This window comes from Elaeis guineensis, chromosome 9 (assembly GCF_000442705.2).
Source record: "Elaeis guineensis isolate ETL-2024a chromosome 9, EG11, whole genome shotgun sequence".
Lineage (NCBI taxonomy): Eukaryota > Viridiplantae > Streptophyta > Magnoliopsida > Arecales > Arecaceae > Elaeis > Elaeis guineensis.
The window spans coordinates 45,273,241-45,295,205 of record NC_026001.2 but is presented as its reverse complement, the minus strand read 5'-3'; the positions used below and the strand labels follow the sequence as shown (position 1 = coordinate 45,295,205).

The following is a 21,965-nucleotide window of genomic DNA, read 5'->3' as shown; positions in this document are numbered from 1 at the left end:
TTCAGAAATTACTTCCACTTAACTAATGCACATGTACCACACCACCTGAATCACACAGGTTGAGCATAAAAGAATGATGGAAAAATACAGTGAACTCAAATATTAGATCATGGTCACAAGTTATTCTTAATTTCTCTTAGTTTAATCACATGCATTTCAGAATTATTATGAAGCATCTTTCCTCCATATCTTCCACATACATTTGATCCTCTATATCCTCCATATCTAAAATTTGATGGATTAAACATTAGATGATTCAAATCTAGACAGAATAAAGTTAGTTGATCAGCCATGTTCCATCAATGCTATAATAATTATAACAGAAAACCATGGTAAGAAAGCCCTCTGAGTCCACCTGTATTTAACAAATTAGAGTTCCAATGCATGATCAAAACAAAAAAAAAAAAGCAGCAATTGCTAGCTCTCCTTAAATATGAATTAAATTGCACAGATGGAGCCATGGTGAATACAACATGGCAAATCATCAAATCTTTCTTTTAGGAAAAAGAAAGAAACATACAATTTATTACTTCTGGTACTGAAAAGTATAAATAATGGAGTAATCGGTTATACAACAAAACATGTCTACTACTTCACCTTCAGTGTTCAAGCTTGCAAAGTAGGATCCTCCACCAGTGGGGCAGTCTGTATTCTGCTGATATTGCGAAGATCATGAACATGATGATCATCAATCCCTCTGCTGAGATATGCCTTAATCATGGTGCTGTAAGTTATCTTGTCTGGTGTACAACCTCTTGTCTTCATCATTTCCAGCACCTCCCTCATCTCTGCCAAGCACCCAGCTCTCCCATATGCATCCACCAAGCAGTTGAAGAATACAGTATCTAACATCACATCCGAGTTCTCAATAAATCTTAATAGTGCTTTTATTTTATCCAGATCCCCCACCCTTCCATAAGCTCTAACTAGTGAACAGAGTGTAACACAATTGGGTTTGATCCTCTCAGACTTCATCAATCTAAAGATATACTCCATCTGCTTCAGGTCTCCTGCCCTACCAAATGCATCGATAACCACATTATAAGTAACTGCCGACCAGGAGAAGTAATACTTCTGCATGTATTCCATCACAGCACCCATCTTTTCATACTTCCTAGCTTTGCCATAGGAATCTAGAAGTATGTTGAAGGTTTTGATGTTTGGGGAAATGCCAGAGCTTTGGAACTTGTCATAGCACTTCTCCATTGTCTCAATTTGCCCGCTACCACCAAAGGCTCGGAGGGTAGCATTCATGGTCCATACATCGGGTTTGCAATCATGGTTAGAGAGCATTTCCATGAGTGTTGACTCCATCTCCCAAAACCTTCTTGGAAAATAGAAACAAGATATGACCTACTGTTCACATGAGAAAGGATTGCAGAATTGAGCTAAATGCAAATATATGATAAATAAGATTTGCTATGCATACAAGTCTAATCCTATTAGTCCATACAAACTTAAGCTAACAACATCATGTTCTCTTTGATGCACTCAATGGTTGATTTCAACTTTAAACCATTGAAAACATTTGCTGTTGCCAGCATAGTTTTGTTGTATTTTCCAAGTGTAAGCAAAAACAACTTATCCTCTCCTTCAAGTGCTAAGTTTGTTGATATGAGACCTACACTCCATTAGGTACCTTAAAAAGATTTGTTGAATGGATAATTGACTTGGAAGGGTACTTTAATATTCAGTCACCCACTAACCTAACCAAGCAAACAAAGTTTTGGGAAACAGTTGAGGGGAAGGTCAGTAAACTTTGATGTTTCTGATTTCCAGCTATATCCAGATATGGAGGCAAACAGTGATTTGATTCAACTGATGTGGGCATGGATGAGGGTAGAAAACATGGGTTATTTTAGCTTACTGTTTGCAGCAGATGGCAGTGGGAAAAAGAAAAGGGACTGTTAATGTATGAGGAGAGATCAAACTGTATAAAGCAAGAGTTATACCTGCCTGCTTTTCCATAAGCATCAATGAGTGTGTTGTATGTGATGGTGTTAGGCCTTATCCCCTGGCTCTCCATATCAGAAAGCAGGATCTGAACTTTGTCAAATGCAAAGACTTGCAAACAAGACTTGATGAGAATGGAATATGTCTGGACATCAGGATGGCAGCCCTCAGTAATCTTCATCTTGTTGAGCAGAGAGAATGCTTCGTCAAAGAGGCCGCTCCTACTATATGCTGAAATGAGGGCAGTGTATGATTCATGGTTTATGATGCAACCTTCATCAACCATGACTTGGAAGAGTGCATGGGCTTTTTCAGGCTGTTTGCATTTTCCAAGCATGACAATGAGTTTAATATATATGCCAATGTTGGGCCTGTACCAAAGCTGCTCACGGAGTAGCTCGAACACCTAAGTCATCCAACAATAAGAACTAAGAAACTTTGAATGAAAAGAAGAAGTGTGTAAGAATACTCAGCAGGTACTTGCTTATTGCTCATGTCAACCTTGTAGCATGAGATTCCCATTGACATTACAATTGATATGGGAAAAAAAAAATCTAAAACATGCACAGACATAGAGGTGCACAAGAACACTGACCTTTTTGCAATTCTATAAATTAAGGTACGCCATCTCGCTACTAGGCCCCGCATCAATGCCATCCTATCACTGTTGGTATGCCCGGTGCAGAGACCAAGGCATACCGAGTGTCAGTACAGCCCCACATGGTGTACTGGTACCGAATCAATACAGTACAACATACCACGTACTGCCTAGTTTGGTACAGTATGGCATACCTTGCTATAAATTATGCTTATACAAGGAACGAAGATATTATTTGAATTTATATATTACAAGGTTCATTTCGGTATCAAATCCCATGCTGGTACAGTGTCGGTATGCCCAATACCACAAGAAATAGAGATGCAAAAGTCCCCGAGGACATCATTGGACAAGCAAAACGACAAGAATGGAACTAGAGTAGACAAAAGTGCATTTTTGGACCTTGCCATATGCTTAGCAACAAGTTTGAGGTATTTTCATCAAATGAGTAGAACAAACTACATTAAGCATCCAAATTAGTATTATAGTTGACAAAAGGAACATTCTATTGATGGGATTTATAGAAAATTTACATAAGTTTTTGCACAAATAAAAAATGATTCAATCCGTAAGATTAAATAACAATTTAAACTAAAATGGGTTTGACTGATAACTTCCCAAAGGCATCTAGATTGTGCTAAATCAACCAGATCCATCTGCAGGTTTGGATGTTTTTTGACACAGATTATACTCCTTGATATCATCACAAATCCTATCACTTAACCATGAAAAAAGGTGGAAGCAGCTACAAAAAAATAAGTGGAGATGAGCAGCTTAATAAACCTATTAAGTTCTATAATGTGATCGAGCATGCAGGTGAGAATGTATAGAATATTTTCAATTTGTCAAGCAAAAACATCCACACATTAACTTGAGAGGGGAAAAGAGAACACCACAAAGACACATATTCCCCCCACCCTGCAAATATGCTCTAGTTATGCCCCTTCAATGGGCGTAGATTGACCTTTCTTGAGTAGTGAATCACGATACTATGTCTCACTTTAATGAAGAGCTCAACAGTCTAATCAACAGTGAAGAGGAACCAAGGAGGAAAAGATCCAGAATATAATAGTGCCAGGAACAATGACAATCAATCTTAATGATCTGTCCTCTCCAATAAAACAAAAGTTTTAGAAATCTAAAATAAATTATAATACTGTAATAGTAAAATGAACTTGGACCAATATATGGTGATATAAAAGTTCGCAAGTAAATGACAGAACCAAATAAACTGTCCTCTGTTGGCCATGGTGCAATACCTATCACCTAAACTAGATTAAAGGTGATACTTTCTGGTCATCCAAGAGACTGTTGAAGAATCACTGTTGAAGGCAAAAAACCCTACCACTCGATTATTATCATTAAAGTGTCAGGCTCAGTGCTCCACAAATTGTGTGAAAGATGTAACCTATTGCAAGAAAATAATTATTACATAATTTACATTTATTATGTGGTTGCCAATAAACACTAGAGAATGGCATCTCCAACTTCAAACAACCTAGGCAACACCAAATAGCTTAAGATGAGACAAAACTACGGACCAGCTAAACTTACCACTGGAACTGGAAAGTGACTACCTATCATGAGATCCATCATACAAAGTTCTAGCAAGATAATCCTGAGTACTCATCAGTCATCACGTATTTGATTGATGCTGATCATAACTTATTATGTTTCATTTTTGAGTTCTAAAATCATATAGCAGCAGTGGCACCTGTGCAGACTTGAGCATTTCAATCCCAAACACCAAGATAAAGAAGCCAAAACTTGAAGTTCGAAATTCTTTACTATTTGCTAATTTTATTAAAAAATTGGTTCTTGTAACTAATAAATATCTAGATCAATTATGTGGCTTTACAAGGCAAAATGGGTCAACTAAGAATTCACATCACATTACTAAAGTTAGCAACTTCTCCCATCCCACCTTCTAAATTCTACTCCTGTAAGTTTTTCACTAAAAGGTTTAGAATTAAAAGACTCCAAAGAACATCTATAACTAAAACTCATTAACATATTGTAGATTTAATGTGAGTTCATCAAGTAATTTATTAGTTAATCATTTTCTGTAATATAACCTAAGCTGCCCCAGAGGTTGTATCGACGGTGTAAGTATAGCACATTTCATCACCTTTGCTACACAATTACACAAATAGTGTTATCAAGATTTCCATGCTTTTGCAGAGTGTGAATATTAAGGTTCCTTCATTACAGACACTTTAAGAAAAAAAAATGGCAATTCAAGGTTTCAAATACCATTGGAACAGGATGGTATGAATGGATGTATTGTTCCAGCAAATTTTCAGAACTGATACATAGCATGCCGGTATAGGATGCAATCCCATACTGTGTATCAATGGTTGGTACATTACTATTCCAACAAAAAAGTGGTGCAAGGTTCCAGTAGCGGTATTTGGAACCTTGCTTGGCATCATTTACAATATACATATTTGCTCTTTCTTCAACATGCATCTGTTGAAACACAAGCGCAAGTTGCATAGAGGTCATGGGTACTCTCTATAAAACTCTTATAACCAAATCTAGATCATATTCTCATACTGCATCAAGTCAACTATAACAGATACAAAGTCATGCAAAATAACTATTTGCTCACATATGCAAATAGTAAAGCAAGTTGATGTGCGCATGCTATACACTAGCATACTAGTATAACTTCGGCTTGTGCAAATTAGTTCTTCCATGCATCAATAACATGACCCACTGTTTCTTCAAAATTTAGACAAACCATGTTATATGGACATGAGGATGAATTTTATGTACAGGTGTATGCTGGATGTCTCCATTTAATCTCCAAGAATTCACTTAGCTAGAGCCATAATGAAGTGTCAAAGAACAGTAAGCACCTTGCTGTAGGTCAGGAGAAAGGTGTAAGAATAAGGGCATGTCTTCGATCCAGTTCCCTAGTGGTTCAATAGGGCTTTTTCCTAGTGCATCGAGGATCATGATTAGGATCAGTTAACTCAACAACAAAGAAGAAGTGAGGGTGAGCTTAGGCTACTGCTGGTGCACTTGCTTGTAAATGCCCGATTTGCCTCTAGAGGTGGGTCATACTCGACTCAATCCTGGTCTGGTCGACCTAACCTTGATTAAAGAGTGGATGACACGACCATGGAATACGGTACTGCCCCATACCATCCGTATCGTACTGTACCGATCTCGTACCGGTACGTCATACTGAAGCATACCAACATTACCATACCGTACCGAACCGCGTACCGACATTAGACAGAATTTCACCGGTACGGGGTCCAGTATTGGTACGGCGAACCTTGAACACGACCCTAGAGAGATAAGCATGATGGGGATAAGTAATAGGAGTCAGGTAGTGAAGCAAGATGGAAAGCGAAGCAAGTAGCAGTGATTGTAAAGGCAAAGGTATAGCAGAAAAAAGAGGAAGATATTAAGCAAGAATCGAAGTTTTTTTGTCACGTCGGGTGATAATCTTCACACTTATTATGAAATCAAAGGTATATTGGGACTGCTTAACCTTGCAAATTCTTAAGTGGGAAAAATGAATGGAACCCAGACTAAATAAGCACACTTTTCCTCTTTGACACAGCTATTGATTCACTCCTTATGGTTAAGGCAAAAAAAGGGACTTTGACCTCACTGTGGTGAACTACTCCTTCCTGAGGAATGAGGCTAGGAGATGACAGTTTGGCTAGTAGGACAACTAACAGGGCAAAGGAGGGGCATGGCAATGAGTTATCAAATCTTGTGTTGAAGTTTCTCTAGATGGAAGTACAATAAATGGAGGAAAGTTAAGGAGAATGTGAGGCCTGGACTTCCACCAGAGTTCCCATACTGACAAGGTGGGGCAGGAACTTCACCACCAAACCCCACACATCAACAGAGGTGGTGAAGTCATATGCCAGAGCTAACCTTAGCACAAGGGTTGAAGTCAATTTCAGGAAAACCTTCTTACTTGAGAATGTTCTTACTAAGGTTGGCAGCCTTATTAGCTCCTCTTGTGAAATTGCTAAAGAAAAAATTGAAGTACAAATTGGAAGTGGTCCATTGACAAGCCCTAAAAATCAAGGTTCACTGAATTGACACCAGAGGCGATATCAGCAGGTGACTGATTCGGCACATTATAAACCCATAAGGTGTCTTTCTTATTGGGATTTTGGCGCCTCGAATTCGATCCACAACAACGAAGACCAGATGCGGAGAAATCCAGCACGCAGCGTACGACGTAAGAAGCCTGGAAACAGGCCCTGAGACGTAGCGCGCGTAGGCCCGCAGCAAGGCATGACCCGCAGGTGCACACAGGCCTACAGGATGCGCGGCCCACGCACAGGACGCACGGCCCAAGCGCGCACTGGCCCAGCGCGGGCGTGCAGGAGCAGCGGCCCAGGCCCCGCAGGCGCACACAGGCCTACAGGATGCGCGGCCCACGCACAGGACACACGGCCCAAGCGCGGGCCAGCGCGGGCGCGCAGGTGCACGCGCTGCGCGCCCGCGGCCTAGGCCTGGGCCGCGTGCGGGTGCGCGCCCGCGCTTGGCCAGTGCGCACTTGGGCCTTGCGTCCTGCACGTGGGCCGCGCCGCATGCACGTGCGTGCGTGCAGCCTACGAGCGGGGAAATTGGCACAGTCCATGGTGAACCGCGTGAGGTGTCGCAGTCCACGCAACCGCTGTGGACCAAGACGATCTAAATGGGAAAAATCCGGTGCACAAGTGCGGTTGTGCATGATCCAGCGGCCAGGAAGGCACGCGGATGCGATCCGACGGTTAAAAGGCTTACGCAGGCGTGATCAGGTGGGCAGGAGCATAATCGGACGGTTCAGAGAAGCATGCGGAAGCGATCCAATGGTAGGACATTTTTGAACTTCAATCAGGGCTGTAATTCCGATCTGGAGTGGGTTTTGGCTCTATAAAGGAGGCCTGACAGCCTGTGGAGAGGAGAGCGCCTCGGGGAGACTGTGGGCATCACAGGGACACCAAGGGCGTCTCAAGGAGACCAAGAAGCGTCTCAAGGAAGGTCAGAGAGAGACCATGAGAGCACCAGGGGCATCAGCAGTCGGGAGTGTCCTGAAACAGCCGCAGAAGTGGCTTACAGGGGCAGAGGCTAAGGCATGATGTAGCGGCTGAGAGCATCACAGAAAATGTCCAAAGATGTCGAAGACCCTGATATGGTAGGTCTGTGAGAGGATCTCCTTGGGTTATCTTTGAGAGCATTGTATGGGTGAGTACTTTTAGGTTGAGAGAGGAGATTGGTAATATGAGAGTTGAGAGTGTGTGATCTCATCTTGTATTTGTTTCTTTCTCATAAGTGAAGCTTGCATGCCTCATGGAGATAAGCCTTGGGCTAATCTACGTATTGGATTGTGTCTCTTTCAATTCTTCTTTCTTTCTGCTGCAACAAGTGATACCAGATCTCTAACAATTGGTATCAGAGCCAGATTGGTACCGGTATGCATGATTGGTATCAGAACTAGTTGGTACCAGGACGCGCGATTGTCCAACTTGTAGCAGTGTTGATCGAGATTGAAGAAGATGGAGAAGCAGACGCAATCAAGATGGAGATCAACTGCAAAGAATTGATCGATGCTCTCTTGTATAAGAAGAAGCTGTCTATCATGGAAGATGCCAGTAAGAGCCCAGTCGAGGTGGAGTTCCAGGAGGAGGTGGATCAGGGACGAGATGGAAGACTCGGAAGGATGATAAGCAATGTCGCCAAGAGACTACCTCGAGAAGGTCTCAGATTATGCAAGATGGAGATAGGATCGAGCGGCCTGGCTTGACTCCCATGTTTGCCTATCGATGAGTAGCAGACGTATGTCCCAAGATATGAGAACGAGATCATAGAAGTTTTCAAAGTTAGGTGGAGGTCGAATGTCAAGTCGAGGTGGAGATCGTTGGGATTTTGATGCCTCAAATTCGAACCATAGCAGTAAAAATCAGATGCAGCACGCAACGCAACGCATGATGCGAGGAGCCCGAAAACATGACATAATAGGGTCTGCAGTGCACAACCTAACGAGGCCCACAGTGCACAAGTTTGAAGGCAGGCCCAGGCCTGCTGCACGCTGGGCCACGCGCAGCATGTAGGCACGCAGCCCAGCCAGGCGCATGGCCCAGCACAGGCGTGCGGACGTGCGCGGCCCAAGTGGACGCGTGATCCAGCGCACGCCCTGCCCGCGGGAAAATTGGCGCAGTCCACATGATCGCTGTGGACCGCACCAATCTAAATGCCAAAAATCGCAGTCCATGGAAGTTCTGTGCACGTTCCAGCGGCCAGGAAGGCACGCGGTCGCAATCCGACGGCTGGGAGCTGATTTGGGGGCTGTATTGCACGATCGAGCAGTCAGAAAAGTGTGCGGAAGCGATTGAACGATTAGGGACATTTTTGGACTTCGATCAAGACCGTATTTTCAATATAGATCGGGTTTTGGACCTATAAAATAGGCTGACAGATTGTGGAGATGTACGTGTCTCAACGAGGGTCCGAGAGAGACCGTGAGCGGCTAAGAGCACCTAAGGCATCAACAGTAGCGACAGAGAATAGCTGAGCGGCTTGACATGAGCAACAGACAGACCAGTCGAGAGTGTCTTGGAACGGCCATGGGAGTGGCCATGAGGTATGATATATGATTATGAGCATCACAGAAGCGTCCAGGGGTATCGAGGATCCTAGCACGGCAGGCCTGTGAGAGGATCTCCTTGAGATTTTGTGAAAACTTTTATGAAGGTTGTACTTCTTGTTGAGAAAGAGATTGGTGTATGAGAGTTAAGAGTGTGAGATCTCCTCTTGTACTTGCTTTCTTCTTTCATAGTGAAGCTTGCATATCCCGTGGAGGTAAACCTTGGACTGATCCACGTATTTGATTGTCTCTTTTATTTCTTCTTTCTTTTTGCTGCAACAATTGGTACCAGATCTCTAACATTTCTGGTGCATACCAACATAGGGAGAACTGGAGAGAGGGAGAGAGGGAGAAAAAGAGACAGAGGCAAAGAGAGGGAGAGGGAGAGGAAGCAAGAGAGAGGGTTTAACAGCCCTCATTGAAATAGGGACCCTGTTTCATTTTGAAAAAAGGGATCCCTAATTTTTTTGACCAATTTCAATAAGGACTTTCGAGCCCTCTCTATCTCGACCTCTCTCTTTCCCCATCCCTCTCTTTCTCTCCTGCCTCCCTTCCTCCCTCCCCATCTCTCTCATCTTCTCTCTCTCTTCTCTCCCTCCATAAAAGCTTGAATGCACAATAGGGCTTTCGTTTCAAATCGATGGAATGAATCATGCCCGTAACCTACTAGTCCAATACACTATGCCCTGAACCAGCTGGTTTGGCATGCCTCAAATTGGTTGGCTTGGTATTGTTAAACATGCCAAAAACTACAAGCGGATAATTTGGGGAACCAAAAAAATTTGGATAGTGCTAGTCTAAGTGTTGGCTGGATAAGCATCCTATGGTCAGCATAGTTATAAGACCTATCACACAAGATTTGCCAAACCAAACCGAACCGCATCGAACTACATCGGCATGGAATCGGATCAATTCTTCCATAAAATTTGAAATAGAGTCCAAACCACCCCGAACTGGCCCGAATCAGACGGTTCGGTACGATACCAAACAAACAGACCAGTTCTGTCCAGTTCACGAAAAAAAGCAGCCATTTAAAGATGGGAATGATCAAGAGAAGGCTCTCGAGACTTCTGTTTCTCATTTCTCCACAAAAAAAAATTCATCCTCCCTTCTCCATAGCAAAAAAACAGCCACAAAACGAGGAGAAATCAATGATCAAGGTATGCAAGCATCTCTCCCACATCCCTTGCTCCCTTAGCTCTCCTTTTTTATCAGTAGAACTTGAAAATTCGTAGAAATTAGAAAAATAAGAAAAGATCATGCCAAAATTTTTGATTTTGATATAATTTTATTATATATTGTAGATCCATGGATGATCTATACAATAACACTAAAATCATTGATTTTCATTAAATATATAATTTTTAAATTAAAAATATATTTTTGAATTTAAATTATTAAAAATAAAATTCAAAAATAATTGTAAAACTTAAATATTGTTTAAGAGCTTGCAAACTACTCTCAACATAAATTTTCTATCCGTTTATCAAAATTTTGACACATCATGCGTATTGCGTATTGTGGTTTAAGCCTAAAATTGAAAAGTAACATTTTATGCATGCCCACTGGCCTAAAAAAATATATGTAGCATCCATGGTATGATACTACATAGATCTAAGATTAAATCAATTTTTTGAATTTTAAAATATCTTTTAATTTAAAAGTAATAAAAATATAAAATTAATTCAAAAAAATAAAATATTAGGATAACAAAATTTTACTATTTTTACATAATTATTGAAATAATGTACTTGTTTAACTTTCAGGAATGGATCCATCGAGGAAGAAGAATCCAGAGCATGATATTGATTAGGACTACAGGCAGATGCTCTCGAATCGGCCCCATTGAAAATATAACTAGTGCAACACAGTTCAAACAAAAAGGGGTAACTAGGTTGAAGCAGCATTTGAATAATGGTTACCCCAATGTAGCTATATACTGAAAATGCCCATAAAAGGTCCATCAACGGATGAAGTAACACTTCACTGATTCCAAAACAGTGAAGGAGATGACTTCCAAGAAGGCAGAGGTGGGTTGTCGAGCCGCAAAATTTCTCTCACTTTAGGGAGTCAGAGAAAGCCTCTCTCCAGATAATGAGGCATAGATGTAGACTACTATTCAAATGAGTTTGCATAATCGATAGCAACTTGAGAAGATGGCCAAACAAAAGACTCAATGTGGACAGTGAGCTTATGAGTCAGGATCGAGCTTTACGAGCATTAAAGGAGAGTCCAGAGTTTCGAAAGACGTCCTCCGAGAGTCCGGCACTAGAGGTATGAGCTATATTGTATTCATGTTGGAGGCTTTTGGCAACAGAAAGAAATCCTCCAAAGAGATTCCATCGAGAGCCACCATTCATGACTTGGACCCAAGAGCCTTCCCCAAAGGATTCCAAGCAATAGAGGATTAACAATATACTGAAAGATAAGAAGAAGGATATATAGCAAGTTATTAGATCCGGATTTCACTTTAATCATATCCCAACACATGCTGTAGGTAGCATATATTATCGCTTTTCCATTGCATCCATACAGACTGCAGGTCTGGATATAAATCCTTCAGGACTGAAGAATATTGAATTTTTTGACAACATCAAAGAGCTACAAAAATGGACTGCATCATATCAGAGCAAGTGGCACTATATAGACTCACGATGATATATGATAGTTGGACTGACCTTACTAGATGAAGTATCATCAACTTCTTGACACATTGCGCTAGAAAAATATTTTTTCCATAAATTCATTGATACTTTGGATCATGTGCACGATGCCATATACATTCTAAGATTGATAGAGTAAGCGATTGATCAAATAGGAGAGTAAAATATCATGCAGGTTATCACCGACAATAGACCATAGTATAAGACCATAAGGAAGATCCTAATGGAGTGATGACCATATATTTTCTAGATCTCATATGCTGCATATTGTATCGGCATCATGTTGATGGATTTTGGAAAGCTTAGTAAGATATAGAAGGCAGAGGACTCAGCACAGACTATTGCTAGATTCATTTATAACCACATATAGGTCATGCCATTGATGTGGATGTATACAGGAAGAGAGATCTTGAGATCAGATGTCACATGGTTCGCTACGAATTATATAGCACCAGATAGCCTTGTTAATAAGAAACATATGCTTGTGTCAGATGTTTGTCAGTGTCAAGTGGGAAAGGATAAATATACCAGGATAGGTACAGAGGGGAGCAATGTCAAGAATTACTGATAAGATAGATATTCTAACAACAGATCGAAAAGATAGTGAAGATTATCAAGCCTTTATATGAGACACTTTAGACCGTATATAGTGAAAGACACCCTCAGATGGGCTTCTTATATCACATAATAAAAACGACAAAGCATCAGATTAGGACTGCAAATCCAAAATATACCCAGGACTATATCAACATCATTAAACAACGATAGGATATTAGATGGATAGGAATTTACATCTGATAGGTAAGTAGCAAGTCAAGAACGTTCTGAAATTTGACTGCTCTTGTATTTGTATCAGTATATCTAACTGATTACAAAATTTATCTACAACTTACTATCTGAACCTGAGGTTCCAGTACACCATACTTAAGAATTAGGATAGACATAGATGAGGAGATTCTAACCACCCGACAAAATGTGATATAAGATGATCCAAAAATCACAGACATGTACCTAGAAGTATGTTAGGTTAAGTGATTTTTGTTAATTTAGATATATCTTCAATCAGCAACACATTAAACAAATAGATTTTTTGCAAAAGAAAATGTTTAGGGAGCGCACAGAAAGTTTTGGAGAGAGTGCAACAATTATAAGCAAAACAAAGATGAATCTAGATAAATTAGATATCAATGACAATTCTTCTTATTTGACGTTATATAGCTACTAGAATGATATAATCTTAGTTTTAATTTTGCTCAATACTTTTGCAACTGAATAGTGGATTCATTTTGATCTAGCGGCAAAAACTCTGAAGGAAGTTGCCATTTAAATCCTCTTTCAGACGATTTCCTCAAGTGGTTGTAAGCACAATTGTCTGATCTTCACCTTATCTACAGGAAGCAGAGGAACCGTTTGACACAAAAATGCCTCAGCGGCCTTATATATGTTCCCTACAATTTAAGGTTGAGGCTCAAATGCATTTAGGAGGAAGTTGAGCTGAAATACTCTGATCCAACTAGGGATGACTTTGTTGATGATGATGAGATGAAGATCCGATGATCAGATGGCTTACGTGCCAACAGCAGGAGCCAGAGGTTGATGAGCAAGGATCATCTCTACGATCAGTCAGTTTTATAAGTAACAAGACTAGAGTGGATGGTAAGCAATAGGCAAGTAGCAACATTCCATATAGGTTTTCAACTGATTAGCCACAACATCCATCCTCATAGCATAGGCAACCAGAGCGAGGCACGATGGGAGGGTAGGTAACCACTTGGCATAGAGACAGTCATAGTCTTAATGAAAAGGATGGAGTAGTTAGTTCACTCAGATTCAAAGACCAGGCAGAGCAATTATAATAGCTTTAATGGTCATGGATCTGGTGTTAGGAAAGGAGCAGAGGACAGAAGATCACCATTTATGAGGCACACTCACAAAATGGTCTTCAATTCACTGATGAATCCCAATTTACACATGCCATACAAGAGAGAGATCATGGTGCACAATCTAATAGAGCTCATAAGGATACTATTGCACACAAGCGATGAGCTCCTTGACATCGTTCAGGATATGGTGCAGCTACAGATGATCTTGCATAGAGTAGGATCCATTGAGTCATGGACATATTATGTTCATCCTCGTATTCTGGATCCTCTTATCTGCAGCCATAGACAGCTTATGATCCATATAAATATGGGTACGACACATTCGAGGCATCTTCTAGTGGCTACTACTCTATATAGCTTGGAGCATCTTACGAATCGAATTTTGTTGCTGGTAATATTCGGATGGACCCCTCCACAATCATATCATCAGCTCGAGAATATCCCTCAGAGCCAGATCTTTAATAAGAGATTTAAGACTAGTGACAATCCAGCACGCATACCTTATAGGATGGACACAAAGGACTACAGTACTGCTTGATTAGATAGATAAGTTGATGTTCTTCTTGATTATGTAAATGATTTGGATATTTATGAATAATATTGGCACTCGATGAGATTCTAAATCTTGATATATATTGAATATTTATTTTTTTATTTTTTCTAATTGATTTGACCATTTTAGAGTTCAATGTACCTAGTCCTTATAAGGCTGTCCTAGGCTACTCCAAACTTATAATGCTGTCATCCTTTGACATAATGTAACATCAAATTCAGATCTGCATCACACACGATTAAAAGTGTATCGGAGTGATACAAACATCACATTTATAGTTGCACCATCCACTAAAATTTATCCCTTTTTAATGCATTTATCCCATTGAATTGCCTCTAGCCTTGAAAGCAATCTTCTATGGAAAGCCATCACTCAGGCACAAGAAGAGGTTTGGAACCCTATACCAGCCTCTCTTGAGCCATTTTCGAAATCAGCTGATCAGTCTTCTATCAAGTAGGTTTCCATATCCATGTCTAAGCGTTGGGTTTAGGCATGGTAAAATAAATTGAATAGACTGAATAAGATTGGACAAGAAGATGGATGCAAGTATAACTATCAAGTATTCGGATTGGGCAAGTATAACAGGTCTCTATTTTTATTTTTATTCTTTTTTAATTTTTAATTTTTATTTTATTTCAACACAGTGCCTGCACATGTTGAAACAAACTACAAATACAAAATCAAATATGAAAATAAGATTCACCCTAAAGCTTTAACAAAATGTTCACTTTTTGCCCACTTGAAATGCTCCCTGAGAATAGTCCATCTGATCCAACATATATAATTTCCATTGAATTTCATGTAAGTTATTTATTTGCATTTCTCCATGCCGATTCATCAGGATGGCAATAATAAAAGAACAATACAATGATTCATCCTGGCTAGATGTGAGCAAGAGAATGGGATTGCATAACCTGATTGCAGTTTAGGAGTCATGTATCTTCTGCAGAATTCTCTTATGAACAGGATAAGAGGGCCAAATGCAGAGGAAGCTCCAGATCAGAATAATTAGAGACTTGAATAAGGTGCAGGCAAAGATGAAGAAAGAAAATTCTCCTATGTAGATAATCAAACCTTAGGAAATTTGCAGAATTTTATCACAAAGACAGAGAAACAAACTTAATGTATAATAACAGATCCTAGGGTAGATTTAATCGCACAGCAGTGAGAGAGAGAGAGAGATGATGCCTCTAGAGTGTAGAAATTTCTCATCTATGGATGATTTTATAAAAAAACATAATAACATGACCAGATAGAACAAAGAATAGCCTCAGCAGAGGCATCAATAAAAGAGACAGAGGTGTTTAGTTTGGATAAGACAGGCTTATGGCTTGGAAGAAACCTTATGCCTTCCAAACAGCTCTTATAAGCAGGCAATTCTGTTTGAACCTGCTAATGCTCATGCTTATTCCAAAGAGGTTTCATAAGCCATTCATGGCATAAAGGCCTCAAATATGCCTATCGCCTTTTTCTAATGGAAAAAACCCCTCAACCTCTACCATTCCAAAATGTGTATGCAGATAAAACTATGAATTACTTGTCGAATAACTACTCCAATAGGAATAATTATTCCTGTACCACTTTTTTCTTAGTCCCTTACAAAAATTTCATAATTTTTAATTATAGGCCCACTGGTTGGAAATATTTCTGTTGAAAATTAAATAGTATAATATGTGACAGAAACCGGTTTGGACTATATTGAATTCATTCCTAGCATATGATGATTTTTTCATTGATGATCTGAAAGATCCCGAGGTATTTGCATTTAAACTTGAAAAACGAAAGGGTATCCAAGTGCATAAGGCTCCACCACTATATCTAGGGAGGATTAGATGCATGCAACTTTACCCCGTATGCGAAGATGTTGTTTCCATGTTTCGAACCCATGACACACAAGTACATTATCCAATTATGGTCTAGGCAATTTGAGACTCTCAGAGGGGCAAACTTTGGACGACCCTGACCTTTGGCCTTTTGTTTCACAAAGTGGTGGCCCCAAGACTCAAACCTACTTCATATTAAATGATTCAGGATTAACAAAAGTAAGGAAAAATAAGACTTCTAAAAAAGATTTGGATGATTAAGAAGTGGGAAATTAGCACTTCACGATTCAAAAGGATGTTTAACAATTGCTTACACTACAAAAAGAATTGAATGACATTAGAATAGCCAAAGTTTTAAAACACAATAAGTATGCCATTCTGCTTATACACAAAGTCAGTTTTGACAGTTACTTTGATAAGGAAAATATTTGTAAACCCAATAGCCCTGAGGTAATTAATGAATTGTCAGATATTATTGAATTAAGAAGAGAACCAAGATTTTGGTATGTCAAAAGCAACAACTAAAATGGCAGAATAAAGTTTGAAAATTCATCAAAAGAATGTGAGAACTTATATCGACTTATAAAAAGAAATATCTGAAAATTCAAAAAAGTACTCAAAATTTACAAATAAGTTCTGCTAATTGATAAGAGAACTATTAATGAAAAATATAAAAACTAATCTAGTCACTCAAACATTGATAGATATGCCTGAACAGGAATATTTATATAAATTTAGGAATTTATATAAGATCTTATATCCAAAAATATCAGCATGTTCTCTAAAATGATTGCAAGTAAACTGATATTAACCTTGTAAGAAACTAATTCTATGTATTTTCAGTCATTATTAAATAAGGAAAGATGAAAATATTACTTTGAATAAACAATGGTTTGAACTACATAATCCCAAATAAACCTTTTTTCCTTAACATCTTAACATCTGGAGAGAAGTTTAACTTTTAACTAGAACAGGATTCTGATAGTAGGGCACCCATGTAAAATCATAATCAAACAAAAAGCACAGATAACAGATACAAAGCATCTAAAAGAAACCGCAGTTAAATGTTAAGACTGGAAATCTTACTCGTTATGGGCTGATGTGCAAGCGAAGGCCCACTAAAGTAAAATCTCATAAAGAGTACCATTTAATCAGAATGCAACTGTTGACGCCATATACCTGCAATAGCTTTAAGACCTGCTACTTGACTCCCTTACTTTTGCACATTTTCAAGGAAATTCCCTTCTTTCACTGTTAATAGATGTACCCTAGAATGATCTTATATTACTCGATAAAAGTCAAGTAAACTTGCTATCCCTCTTGAAAACCTGTTCTTTCTGCTGTATCATGTCTACAGCAGTCCTAATATTATTTATGTGACCGTGACATGAGTCTGTCCTGATGAAAGTTGATTGAATTAAAAGGCCAAGTATATCGTTAGTTGGTATGTTGGACAACAAGGCTCGAGCAGAAAAAACTGAGGAGACAGCATATTCAAGATAACGAATACATGAGTCCCAAAAAATGAAAAAATGCTTGTAGGATTCATCACAGAATATGCAAGAGAGAAAGATAGAGGTTTTCCTGATTCAAATATTCAACTTCAATTCATTCTAATAAGGCCACAGACCATTACAATAAAATTTCATGATTTGTTGTTTATTTAATTCTGCTGATGATTTCCCTAATAAAGATTTCAGGATTTGTTATGTAACAGCATGTTCATTATTGCATTCCAAAGATAGTGTTCTGTTTGGCATGGCTTCAAGCAAAGCCATATATGGAAGCAAAGAGCTTAATTATGCAATATGAGATGGTTTCGGGTAGTAATTGAGAATATAATGCATCAGATGTGCATGTGAATGATAGAAGAGAGGAGGAAGATAATGGGGATGACCTATTTTCCTTGCCAATAAAATCACTTCTGTCTTATGAACAATCTTGTCCATTTATATCCCATACATCATAGTCTCAAAGGGACACTTAGTAATGCTTGGATTCTACAACCTACAAAGAAGCTCACCCTTTTTCCTTGTTTTCATTCTGCTATGACAGATCCATGCTCCATAATCCTATGAATCATGGTGATCTTCAATCCAATCAACATCAAGAAGAAGATAACAAGGCCATGTATCTGCACTATAATTAGTAGAGTCAGCTAGACATGTAAAATATCTGGTTAATTGTCTTTTGAAATTCTGAATGCTTCTGACACTCAGACATTTCATAATATCAAACCCCATAATACTACTCATTGCAAAACACAACATCATCTTTCCATTTCAAAGATTGACATTCTAGAAATTCATCAAGTTTAACATTGTACCAGAGTCACGTTGATTTAATGCATACGTCCAGGTTCAAGGTTATAGACATTCATTTCAGATACTACATAGCAATATTATGATGCATAAACAGGATGCCATCCTAGGTCATCTTTTACACTTGACACTTATCATACATCCAACTAATTTAAAATAAAAAGGATAGAGTTTGAATGACCTTACTAGATTGCATTGCATGAATGGAGCATCAAGAAATTCCTGAAAAAGAAGAGTTGATCAAACAAGACTTAAACAGAAGCTGTAGAAAATAGACAAGACTTAAGGAGGCCTGAAGTGCCAGAGGTTGTGGATGGTTACTAAAGCTAAATCCACATAGGCAAGACATGGTCTGTTATTCATGTTGGTTGTTGTTGCCTATAGGGTGTCGAAAAATTTATCTCAACCAGTGATCCAAATTAACTGGGATCTTTTGGGCCAAGGTTTGGGCCAAAGAATGTTTTAGTTTGAATCAGTTAGGGTGAGACTTTGGGCACAAGCTGGAGACTGGAACCAACATGGTCATGAGAGAGGTATTTATGGGTCAGATTGGCTCAGGTTAGCTAAAAGAAATCAATAGATTTGTTTCTTTATGTTGATGCTATCTAAATTGCTTTATATTAATTACATTGTCATGTGGCTTCTGTTCAAGCAATTTGGTTTCCTATTTTACTTTCTTTGTTCCATAGATTTCAGAACCATTTTGGGTTAGCTTACAACAAGTCAGCTTAGATAGGGTGAGAGAAGTTAAGTTGAGGTGGGTTGGACCAGGTCAGTAGGTTAGGCCATGAGATGATTGGGTCAGGTCGTGGTTTAGCTTCAACCAATTGCCAGGTTTAACTGGCCCAGTGTCAAGTTGTGCTGAGTACCAGTCATGCATACCAATAATATCATTCTAACTTGACAAGACCCAAACTGGATCAACAATCCTCGTGATTTTGTAGGTGTACATAAATTGACCAGGCCTAATCTATTGCCACCCCTACAGTATGTTAATGTCTTGCATCTACCATTTATATTTTCATCTTTATATTTTTAGTTTGTAGAGACCTGATTTAAACATTGAAGCATGTAGAACAACATTTATGGTACTCTTTTGCGTTGATTTTGACAAATCTGGTATTCATAGTTTCCTTTGAACCATTTATTATGAAGTATGGATCAGTCAAAATCTACTTAATTTTGGGGTTTTCCTTTAGAAGACACTTCTTGCAAACAAACTGAAAAATACAGGATAAGAGGATGTTAAAGAAATCAATTACAAAATAAACATTCAAAAATAGTGTTATGTTTGGTTCACTTACTAGATAAATGATTGATAACCATTTAATATTGGGTCAAGTTGCCATCCTAACACCCTATGTTAGTTTCCTGAAAGATGTGTGGGAGGATATGATATGGTAACATGTACCATGAGTTCATATTCCTCCTCTCTTCTTTGTATTTCAATCATCTTGTGATATTAATCATTACTTATTATTTACTTATTTTTTGAACTTTTTAGTTCCTCTCTAAAGGATGCTGTTGTTAAGCTGCAAATCTAAAGTCACTCCTGCTGCATTAGATTTTGCATTCCCTTCTCTTTAGGGCCTTTAGGTTTATCTATATATGTCATCTGCGACTAAAATGTGCAAATGTCATGAATCCAACAGCAAGCACACTGGAAAAACATGTAAAGATTGTCCTAGACAGTTTACTAGGAATCCAAAATTCTTCCATTTTAAGGGATGCACTTAAAGAGATAAAATGGAAATAGATTACTTCCAAAAAGACATCAACAAGCCAAGAATGTACAAATAAAGATGGCATTTACTAGAAAGTTCTGCTTTACTCTCAAATCACATCATATGACATCCTTCCTGATATGCCCAGCATCATATCCAATACAGAAAATATGAGAAATTCTTGACTTCATATATGTCCGTTGAAGAAAGCATCCACTGGATCCTCAATAGAGAACACGAAATGAATTTCCTATAGTTGCAGCTATGCACCTTTGAGTTTTGGCTGCCCTCTGCTGTAAAATCAATAGTTCACTAGGTTTTGAACATCACAAAGGACTTGAAACTTTTTTGTCAGGACACAGTATGCTCATAATAGGCTCCTCAACCAAATTTAAAGGCAACATAACCATCTAAAGAAATCTTCTCCTTCCATCACCCTACTCTGCTACACATCATGCAACATCATACATTGTTTTCTGTTGAATTATAAGCCATTGTTGTATCAATGGCAGGTTGGCAGATTAGCTGAGTTAAAGGATATCCCCCAATAAGCAAATTGCTAAATTCACAAACGCTAGAAAGAAGTGCATGCATCTTCAAGAATCACAATTTTCTTTATTCAAACAGTAAATTTCACAAATACGAAGAAGCAGCATGAAATATACCTCCAAAAGAAAATTGTTAGGAGGCAACCCGACGAATTCTACTCGTATAAATGTTAACAGCTGAAGAAGGAGGGGCAAGAAAGAGAGAGGACCTTGAGAGCGGATTCCCAACGAAGGGCGGCGATCCTCTCGTGGAGGGCCTCGAGGACAGTGCGTGGGAGAAGCTTCTTGGAATTGGTTGAGCCCCCTTTCTTCTCGATGATAGCCTTAGCAGCCTCCCTTCTTAAGATGACGGAGATTGCCTTCTTGGAGGCGATCCTGCGGTTCACCTCCTCCCTCTTCTCCCTCGCCTCCTCCTTGTCGCTGTCGCCGCCGGTGCCGCTCGTCCTCTCGGTATGGGACCGCGCTGCAGCCGCTACGACAACAGCCGCGCCGGGAGGCTTCTTCTTCTCCTCCTTTACCTCGTCCTTGCTCTTCATATAAATGTGACCATGATTAGTGGTAGCAGGAGAAGAATAACGAGGAAGGGAGAAGGGATTTGGGGCGATGCAGCGGTGAGAGGTTGAGAGGGGTGGAGGAGCAGCAGCCATCGAGCTCCCTCCCCTGAGTTCTCTTAGTTCTGGTGGGTGGAGGAGACCAAGGGCTTACACCAATGGAGGGATCCGGAAGTCTTCTGGTATAGAGATATCTTTCGGAGGTTTTTTTCTTTTTGTTTGGTAAAACAGAGGAGCCGGTGGCTATACATTAAAACGATAACAACAGCATTTGCATAAGAGTACAGAGAGTATCATACAGACAGGAAGAAATATAAAAAACTGGGAGGCTGCGCCAAAAGCATTGAGTATCTGGAAGTGGATCCCGAGAAGAGTGAAGAACAACCAGGGGCATGATATGATAAAAACGAGTTCATTATCTAAATAATTTTAAAAAAAATTATTTATCAAAATAATATATTTTTTTATTTATTTATAAAAATAATATAAATTTATAAAATACTAAAATGACATTTTTTAGCCTCTATCTCACCATCCTTTCTGCTCTACGTGATCGAAAAAAAATAAATAAATAAAATCACTATGTGAAATGATATTTTTACGATTTAATTATTTACTTCTAAAAAAAATAAAAATTATAATTTTAAATTTATAAAAAAATAAAAATTTTAATTTTGATTCAAATAAAAATCATCATTTCAAATTATTTTTCTCATTTCAAATTATTTTTTTAAAAAATATCTC

The 21,965-nt window shown here is 38.9% G+C and overlaps 1 protein-coding gene across 2 annotated transcripts; it reads right to left on the bottom strand.

Annotated features, from left to right (window-relative positions):
* Positions 1-330: 330 nt before the first annotated feature.
* LOC105051223 (uncharacterized) lies at positions 331-21,595 on the bottom strand. 2 transcript variants are annotated; one of them, XM_010931547.4, is made up of 3 exons: positions 20,880-21,595; positions 1,953-2,359; positions 331-1,327 (listed from the first exon to the last, which is right to left on the bottom strand). In XM_010931547.4, exons 1-3 carry the CDS (start codon positions 21,315-21,317, stop codon positions 607-609), a joined length of 1,566 nt encoding a protein of 521 aa, XP_010929849.1. In that variant the 5' UTR covers positions 21,318-21,595; the 3' UTR covers positions 331-606. The 2 variants fall into 2 exon arrangements, with proteins under 2 accessions (XP_010929849.1, XP_010929850.1); XM_010931548.4 differs by having other exon boundaries at positions 331-1,324.
* Between the last annotated feature and the right edge of the window lie 370 nt (positions 21,596-21,965).

Coding starts and splice junctions, on each gene's coding strand:
- LOC105051223 (XM_010931547.4), bottom strand. CDS start 21,317: ATGGCTGCTGCTCCTCCACCCCTCTCAACCTCTCACCGCTGCATCGCC. Junction 2,360..20,879: donor GTTGGGAATCCGCTCTCAAG/GTCCTCTCTCTT, acceptor TGGATGACTTAG/GTGTTCGAGCTACTCCGTGA. Junction 1,328..1,952: donor GCTTATGGAAAAGCAGGCAG/GTATAACTCTTG, acceptor CTATTTTCCAAG/AAGGTTTTGGGAGATGGAGT.